The sequence below is a fragment of the Aythya fuligula genome, chromosome 4 (assembly GCF_009819795.1).
Source record: "Aythya fuligula isolate bAytFul2 chromosome 4, bAytFul2.pri, whole genome shotgun sequence".
NCBI lineage: Eukaryota > Metazoa > Chordata > Aves > Anseriformes > Anatidae > Aythya > Aythya fuligula.
Genome location: NC_045562.1, coordinates 12,176,871 through 12,185,900, shown reverse-complemented (window position 1 = coordinate 12,185,900; position 9,030 = coordinate 12,176,871). Strand labels below are relative to the sequence as shown.

General features: G+C 52.3%; 1 protein-coding gene across 5 annotated transcripts; it reads right to left on the bottom strand.

The window, feature by feature from the left end:
• Positions 1–236: 236 nt before the first annotated feature.
• HOPX (HOP homeobox) lies at positions 237–7,899 on the bottom strand. 5 transcript variants are annotated; one of them, XM_032186708.1, is made up of 3 exons: positions 7,604–7,899; positions 3,493–3,662; positions 237–859 (listed from the first exon to the last, which is right to left on the bottom strand). In XM_032186708.1, exons 2-3 carry the CDS (start codon positions 3,634–3,636, stop codon positions 782–784), a joined length of 222 nt encoding a protein of 73 aa, XP_032042599.1. In that variant the 5' UTR covers positions 3,637–3,662; positions 7,604–7,899; the 3' UTR covers positions 237–781. The 5 variants fall into 5 exon arrangements, with proteins under 5 accessions (XP_032042599.1, XP_032042596.1, XP_032042600.1 ...); XM_032186705.1 differs by lacking the exon at positions 7,604–7,899 and adding an exon at positions 3,846–3,993; XM_032186709.1 differs by lacking the exon at positions 7,604–7,899 and adding an exon at positions 3,898–3,989.
• Between the last annotated feature and the right edge of the window lie 1,131 nt (positions 7,900–9,030).

The window sequence follows — 9,030 nt, the reverse complement described above, 5'->3', positions numbered from 1 at the left end:
CACTACTCATTATCACCAGCCTCTGCCCCCCAGGGCCTGGGCTGTGTGTGGAACTGTGTGGGCTGCTGTGGGTGCCCTAGAAGAGGAGCTTGCCCGCCTCTTCAGGCTCTCCCTGTGGCAACAGGGAAAACCCAGGGTGGCTGCTTGAGGCTGCCCTAGCGAAGTGTTGTCATCCCAGCTGGGTTTGTCTTCTATTACTGGGGCAGGGAGCACAGACATGGACATAACACAGCTCCTTTCACCAAAAGTCTTTGGTTTTTATTTACACATTGGACAAAGAAAAGACCAGTTCTCTCCCTTTGGTGTCCTGTAACAAAAATACATTCATTGTGTCTTGATCTGATTATGATGTGGATACTTGGTTTGGCAATATCCAAACATCTTGGGCATCTTAAGCTCACCAAGACCCCACAAACAACACATCACATTTTCCAATTGCCCTCCTCTCAGGATGTTCTGTACACTAAATCATAAAGAAAATAAATCTGTCTTCCTGCCTCCTGTACTTGAACCTTTCATAGCAGCTGACAAGGGCATGAGATGGCCTGGCCTGTGCAGCTCTGTTAATGGATAAGAATCATTGAACTGGTTATGCAACCACCAGAAGCTGTATACACATATACATATATATTTTATATATATAGCTTTTTTTTTCTATAAATAAACATTACGTTAAATACCAGGGCATTATTTTGCATCTCAAAACTTTCTGCAACAGGAAACCCACTCTGAACATTGTCTCCATCATTTACAGCAGGCACGGAGACCGGAGCAGCATCCTCTAGTCCCTGACAGAGCCACTTTCTGAGGGCAGCCCTTCAGACTTCCTCCACTGTGCCAGGCGCTGCTTGAACCATTTCTGGAGGGAAAAAAAAGAACAAAATGCAACTGAGAGCACTGGGCTGAGTGCTCCTGGGTGGGTCAGAGGCAGCAGGACAGCCCTGTGCTCTGCTCTGGTGAGGCCGCACCTCGAGCACTGTGTTCAGCTTTGGGCCCCTCACTACCAGAAGGACATCGAGGCCCTGGAGCATGTCCAGAGCAGGGCTACGAAGCTGGTGAAGGGCCTGGAGCACAAGGCCTGTGAGGAGCAGCTGAGGGAGCTGGGGGTGTTCGGTCTGGAGAAGGGGAGGCTCAGGGGAGACCTTATTGCTCCCTTCCTGAAAGGAAGGTGTGGGGAGCTGGGGGTCTGCCTCTTCTCACAGGTAACTAGTGATAGGACTAGAGGGAAGGGCCTCAAGTTACCCCAGAGGAAGTTCAGGTTGGAAATGAGGAGACATTTCTTCTCAGAAAGAGCAGTCAGGCATTGGGACGGGTTGCCCAGGGAGGTGGTGGAGTCACCGTCCCTGGGGGTGTTCAAGGAAAGGTTGGATGTGGTGCTTGGGGACACGGTTTAGTGGGTGACAGTGGTGGTAGGGGGATGGTTGGAACAGATGATCTTGTAGGTCTTTTCCAACCTTTATGATTCTATGATTCTCTCCTGACCAAATGGTCTATCACCTATGTGTGCACTTCTTTTAAGCCTTGCTCATTCCAGACCTTGGCAACCTGGATGAGTTCTCATTTTATTGCTGTGAGTCCAGATTTTTCTTGCAAACAGAGTAAGAGATTGGCTAAGCAGGATGGCATCTGTTTAAGTGGCTGGAACATTGAAGCAATCACCACAGGTCCAAAAATGACAGAACCAGAAGGTAACCTGCTTCAGAAAGGATGAGAGGGAAACATAGTGGCTCTCTGCAGACTTAAGGACAAATAGATTTTTTAAATGGGCTAAAAGTTATCTTATTCTTCAAGTAATATGAATGGTTATGTTATTCTATAGTGACTTGGCATCCCTAAGCCAAGATCTGCTGATGCCACTTCGACACAGCTGCAATTTGAAATGCTCGATGCAATGGGGGTAGATAAAGAAAGCCACGCTAGCTCCATAAGAAGAGAGGCATAACTCGCGTGTGCTGGAAGCACAGCTTGGGCTTGTCACTGGGATTGTGCCTATGACTTCTACAACTTGCTTTGTTGCTGCTCGTTTTGTTGCTATATTTGTTCATGGCTATTTCTGAAGCTGTTACAGTCACTAATGATACAACTGTGGTGCACGGGAGAAGTGTCCCTCTTGCACTGGTGCTGCCTTGGACCACATCCAGCTAGATGATTGCCCATCTGATCTCCTCCCAAGAATTTCACTTCCTGCCCTAAACCACCGTGTCCTGTTGACTCCGTACCTCTCTGCATTTCATTTTTACTGGTATTAAAGTGGTTGCTATATCTGGCTGGCAAAGCACTCCAGATGCCAGGAGGGGTGATTCTGTGTCATACGCAATGCAGGCACTTTGCAGCTCACCACCCCGGTCTTCATCCTGTCCCTACCATGACCTTTATCTCCAGATATCCAGGGGCACTCTGGATTTATGGAAGAAGAAAGGCTGATTTTAAGATATCTTCAGAGGGGTTCTGGGCATATGTGGCCTGAGTTTACAACCTGCTCTAGGGGGAATAAAATGCAATGACATTTCTAAGGTGTTTCAGGGCTGCTGCCTCGAAACATCTGTACACCTGGTGCTAGACAAAAATATCTGCCAGTAGAGGAAGGTATCTCCTTTTTCATTCCACCTGGGATGATCAGTTACACCTAGCATCTTTCCCAGCAACAGATTAAATGCTGGCATTGTCTGCTTGACTCTCATATTCATGGGCTTTGCTAAGGGAGAGCCAGACTTGGCAGCTTGCTCCAAAATGCTGCGAACATTTTTTTCTGTTTGATTTCTTTTCGATAACCCTGAAACACACCATGGGGCTAGGAATTTATTCAACATCTGCATCAAAACCAGAGCTGCACTGCAATCTGCAGGCTGCAAGGAGCTGTTCTCCTTTGGCTCCCAGCACAGCCTGCAGGTAGCCAGATGCAAGTCCCCGGCAGTGGCAGCCTGTCTGTGTGAATGAACACTTCAAGGCCTCTGTGTCTCCTGGAGAGGCTGACAGACCTGCCCAAGATGTGTGCTCAGGGATGATGAACTAATGAATGATGGGAAGCGTGCACAGCCTGAGTGTGTCCCACAGCACATCCTGCAGGCGTTGCATCTCTCCTGCACCTGTTTTAAAACGAGTGTAGTTTCTTCCAGCTATGAAGCCAGTCGTGTGGGCACTTGGGACTGTCAGAAACGGGCTGGATGGAAAGGACAACATGCACAGGTGTAAATTAACGGCCCTAGAGGCAGTGACACACGACAGATGACCTTACTCTGGCTACAGGGAGCACTAGCTTGGCCTCCTGGTCCGGGCTGGCGCTGGGGCTCGGGGGCAAAGGGACCACAAGGAACCCAGTGGGGCACCAGGCTGCTATGTGGAAAGCCGTGGCTGTGGGCCAAAGGGGCTGTAATTACAGGGGAAGGGGCTTTGGAGATGCAGGGGCAGAGTAGGCAGGAGGTTTGTGGGGCACAGAGACATGCAAGGGAAGCAGAACCGGTGTTAAGGTGGGGGCGAGGGGTGCACACTCACCAGGGTCTGCTCCTCGGAAAGCCCAGTTTCAGCTGCAATGAGGCACAGCGTGGTGGGGTCAGGATGCTTGTTCACCTTGCAGAAGTTGTACTCCAGGATCTCCAGCTGCTCCTCGGTGGGAGTCACCGGCTTTTCGGCGTCCATTTCCTTCTGGGCTATGGGGCCAGGCACTGTAGAGAGAGGCCAGGATTACTGCCAAGACCAAGTGGACACGAGGTCTGTACTCGCTGAGCTCCAGGCATCCCAGTCACCACCAGCTCCCTCTTCCCCAGCGGCCTCTGGCTGTGGCAGGGCACAACTCCCTTCCCAAAGGTGGAAGCAGGGCTGGGAGCCCTGTCCCCTGCCAGCAGCACCTGCCTCACTTTCCTGGCTGTGGCAGCAACACTCCCAGCCGAGCCGCCTCACCATCCCTAGCTGGCAGGAACTGCAGCCTCTCCTCTGCCGAGCAACCTCTGCTGGCTGCTGTATTTATAGCCCGCCTGACTCCCGCGGAGATGATTCCTGTTTACGGCCGTATTTAGGCTTGGGCGTCACTCGGGGCTGATGTCACAGCAGCGAGCATGTTGGGGGTGTGTGTGTGTTACTTTCAAGTCAGTAGTTTAAAAAAAAAAAAACAAACACCAAAGAACCCTTATTTATCTTTTTATCTTTTGGGACGGTGTCTGGCATCCAGCCCAGCGATTTTGTTTTTTCTTTTCTCCCCAGCCAGCAGGCAAAATTGTGCAGGGGAAACACAAGGCAAAGGATGCAGGACCTGTTAGGAGCACGGGCACAGCAATCACTCTGTTTTACCTCCCATTCCTCTTCCCAGCAGCATGGCCAGACAAAACTGGAGACGAGCTGCTTTGTTTTTACTAATATTTAATGCTATCGTGCATGGGGATATACAGTTAGTCCCGTTGTTCCTCAGTATCACCAGACTGTTTGTTTTTCAGTATTCAAGTAAGGGGTCAGTCTTTGGAGTCACACAATTTGCCAAGCTTTGCACAAATTTCTGGCAGGCTGGGCACAAAAGCACAAGCAAATGAGTCATGTCCCGGGTAAGTCTCACACCCCTCTTCTGCAGGCCTCCAGGTTTGCTCCCAGGTGGCAGAGGGTCAAGCCTGCCAATTCGGTCAACTAAAACGAGAGGACAGATAAGCCTCTTGACAGTGAACTGCCTCGGTGTTTCCGAAACCAAACCATGGGTGGTGGCAGGGGAGGAGCTGGATTCAGAAATGTGGCTTTTCTTGATCTGTTCTGCTTCCTGAGCCACTCAGCCTGTGTTTGTCGGGTGGGCTGGCTGGTGTCGCTGGCTCCCCACTGCTGCCAGGAGCCCTTGGCTTGCTGTGGGTCTCCTCTGGACCACCCGCCTCTATGTCACAATCCAGCTTCTCCTTCTCTTTCTCCCTGGGGATGTAGCCTAAATGCCTCCACTGTCCTGCACCCCTACTGTGCAGCATTGCACCTGCCTGTTACCCCAGCTGACGGGTTGCCATAACCCACCCTGTAGCCTGGGGTGTACCGAATGCCTCAGGGCTCTCACCTTCTGGCAGCACCACTGGGATAGGGCTAAGGTCCAAAACTGCTTTGCAGCTTGCAGGGAGCCAGCTGTCCTGTTCACAAGGGGCTGGGGAGATCCCTGAGCTTTACCCCGAAAACTAAATGCTCTGCTGAGCCTTATCTGCAAGAAGTTGCATTGACTAATAACAGGATCTGCTGGCATTCACACAGGGTTAAAAAGACCAGAGCTGCTCATGAAACAGCCCACTCTTCTTCTCAAGTCGCTTGGTAAATACTGACTGTAACACAGTGGTTGCATAAGGTCAGAGCTCCTTTCAGGGCGATGGAGAGTGATGGAAAACAGCATCGTTCACCACCAGGAAGAGACCAGGACAAGATCACCCCCAGCACCCAGGCACCACAGGCTGAGCTCTGTGGGGTACTGCAGCCACTGGACACGGTTCAGAGGTGTCCGCACGGGGAGAGGTCAGGCCTCAGGCACCGAGCCTGGGCTCCCAGCAGCAGCAGGGCCCGGTGGTTCACAAATCATCGTCTGCAGCCTGCTCAGTTAGTGTGCATTAATGCGTCTGCATGGATTTGCATAGGAAACGCGTGCCTCGTAACTCTCCTGTTTCATCTTTGTGGCTGCTTCTGTTTCTGATAATCCCCAATTTCCTGAGGCGTTTTCCCATAGGGCACAGATCTTCCACCTGCTGGCAGCTTGGGGTGCCCTGGCATACGGAATAGGATACCTGATTTTTTTTTTTTCTTATCCTCTCTCTACCCTTGCTCTGGAGGGAGAACGTTTGCTGCTTCTTGAGGCTGTGAGATGGCTTTCAGGACCAGGTCAACCTCCTGCATGTCCTGGAGGGCTCTGCGGGTCTTCTCACATGGCTCCCCTGGGGCCCAGAGGTTTTCAGAGGCCACATGCCACATGTGGCACCCTGCACAGCACCTTTTAGTTGCTAAAAACAGGCAGTATGTGACAAGACTGGAGTACACTAAGAGTTCCTAAATATCCTTGTTGGCCTCACCTGGACCCCTAAACCCATTTAAGCCCAGGCCCTGGCTTGAAGCCTAGCCTTCAGGCTGTACAGGACCATTCCCTTGTTCAGGAAAGATGTTTTTCTTGCTTACATTTCTTAAAACCTGGCAGAAATATGGAGAATTGAGACTGTTTTGCTCATCTGCTGAAAAGCACCATGCTAGCTTTTTTTTTTTTTTTTTTTTTTTTTTTTCTGCCTAATTTTTTACAGGCGTTGGAAAAAAATTGCTTTTTCTAGCATGAAGCATGCAAGCTACGTATGCAGCTCTCAGAAAAGCTGGGGTGCTGTGGTGTTTGCTGAGCTCTGTGAACAGCCCCATGCCTAACATTGCCTTTCCTCAGCAGCACAGGCTTGAGTTTGGTGGCGGGGGGTGACACACCCAGGCAGAAGTGGTGGTTCCAGAAGCGCAGTGAAACCACAGCACCAGAGCAAAAAGTGTCTGCAGCTACAGAACCCTGGGGAAGTCACACTTCATTCTGATCATCTCGGTTTTAGGAAGGGCAGTGTGACAGCAGCCACCAGCTGAAGCTTGCAAGGGTTCTGCGGTTGCAGATGGCTATAACCAGCACTGCTGTGTGCATTGGGACCGTGCAGGGAGCACCTGGTTGTCTTAGCATGGCTGGTGGGTTATTTGAACGTCCCTCCACATCCACCTGGGAACTGACAACAAGCAATGGCCACAGGTTGCAGCAGGGGAAAATGTTAGTACACCCTGGGGGTACTGGCTGGGAACCCAGCTCTGGCCTGAGATAGGGGAGGGCATCAACCCTCTGCCTCCCAGGGGGGCAGCTCAACACTGCTGGTGCTTCTCAGCACCTACTGTCCTGGCAGAAAGCAGCTGTTTTTCCAGAAAAGAGATGATCTCTGTTTGCTCAGCTTTGCTTTTTTTTTTGGAAAGACATACACAATAGCTGCCTGGCTGCACAGATTTCCAACCATTTACTGCTCCTGAAGCCCCTGGAAAACTCTCTGGTCAGAAGCTCCTGCACAGCTGATGGGCCCCCGTGGCCCCTTCCCCAGCGCCCTCCCCACCGTTAGGGCTGAGAAGGGACTGGAAGCATCTGTTTTTAGCTTGTGACTATTTCCTGCCACTGCAGGGATCAAAACAGCGAGCCGTCCTCAACGCAAACAGGCTGTCCTGTCCTCCCTCGCTCTGCAAAGCTGTGTCCTGTCCTGAGCTTTGCTCTGCCTCCTGCTGAGCCGGGGCACGGTGGTGGATAACATCAGCCAGCACGGCACACAGGATGAGGTGGGGCTGAGGCTTTAAAAATAAACCAGACCCCACCATAAGGAAAAAAACACCTGTCATGCATCCTGTAAGCCTCCCATGCAGCCTTGTCGAAGATAATATCGGATAGGAACAGCACGAACAGTGCAGCAGCTGCTGTAGCTGAAAGAAGTCCCCGTGGTACATCTAGCTTGGGCTCTCTGTCTGCCTGCGTGCCCGTCCGGTGCCCCAGCCACAGGGCTTTCCCGTTACAGCCCTCTGGGTGCTGCTCCAACCTCCCCAGCAAGTTGCTCACCCCGTCCCCCAGCCCGTCCCCGAGTCGCCCCAGCACCCTCAGCTCAAAGCTCACACTTACCTGGAGCTGGCAGGCACCAAAAGCGCGTGAAAGAAAAATAAAATAAAATAAAAATAAAGCCCGCAAGTCCTTGGGTGACTGCTTAAGTAGCTGCGTGTGCGTGTGACAGGCGGGGGCCTGAAAAACCTGCCGCAAATCGCAGGAGCTCCTAGGATCCGCAGCTACTCTCTGGGCTGGTAATTCAGGTTTGGCATCTGCTCTCCTTGGCAGAGCTCAACGCGTGGTTATGTGTGCTCCGGGGCTCTGGGGATGGGTGGCACAGGGAGGCGTCCAGGCTTGTCACCGCCGTGCTGGGGGACTGTGCCCTGCAGCGGCTGCTGGGACCTCGTGCCCAGGGGCTGCTTCCTGCGGGGTTCGGGGAAGGGTGAACGCACGCTGCAGCAGCGGAAACGGTGCTCAGAAGTTCATCTGTTTCAGCTGCTCCTGCTTGCCTCCGCGGGTCCTGCACGACTGTACCCTTGGGCAGGCTGTGCCCAGCTCCCCGCTGTGGGCAGCCCCGCTTCTGGCTTTGCTGATGGAGCATGGCAGCAGAGTCACTGCCACGCAGGGTTTTATTCTCATCTTACTTTAGTTCCCCGCAAATGGTTTGTCCAGGCTTGATGTTCCTGGCTGTAGTATGTGCTGTGATTCTGCCAGGCTGGGGAGGGGCTGGATCAGGTCCTGCATCAGGTCCTGGGTCAGATCCTGGATCTAAGCTGCTGCCGCAGCCCAGGTGCCCCTGTGGGCACAGGGCAGGGGTCTGGCTGGGGATGGGAAGGGACAGGGCACCCCCTTGTCCCAGGGAACTGTCCTTTTCCTGATGGAAGGTCAGGGGGGAAAAGAAAAATCTTGGTGCTTGGGGAGGAGTTGATTTTCTCTCAGCTCACAGACAGCTGGAAGTGGATGCTGGAAAATCAGAGAGGAGGGAGAAAGGACTGACAAGAATCCCAGTGAAACACAAATATGTGTTTCAGTGGCTGAGCTTATCTGACAGAGCAAAGGAAGACTGGCACTGCATGCAGAAAGCTGTCTGTCTGTCTGGAGCCTGGGGCAGAGCGGCAGGGCTATTTTGGACAAACCCAGGCAAAACCACCACCAACAACAAAGCAACTGTCATATGTTTAGCAATGAGTCAAAACTGTCCTGAACTTTGAGTGGTTTTGTAGTGTGAGGGGACACGTGGGCCACGGCATGGGTATTGCAAAGGCATGGGTATTGCAGAGAGATCTGTGCCAAAGGGCAGGAAGACCAGCGCCAGTTTTCCTAGTGGGATGATGCTGACCAAGCAAGAGTGCTTTTGCTGCAGTTACACTGTCTGATAAACCAAGCGATGCTGTTCGGTTGCTGCTAGAGGAGGTTTTGGGGAGAAGACTTGATCCTGCATGCCTTGGGCAGGCACCCAGCCAAGGGGATGTGTGGTGTGTGTCTGTGGTGCTAAGCAACAGCAG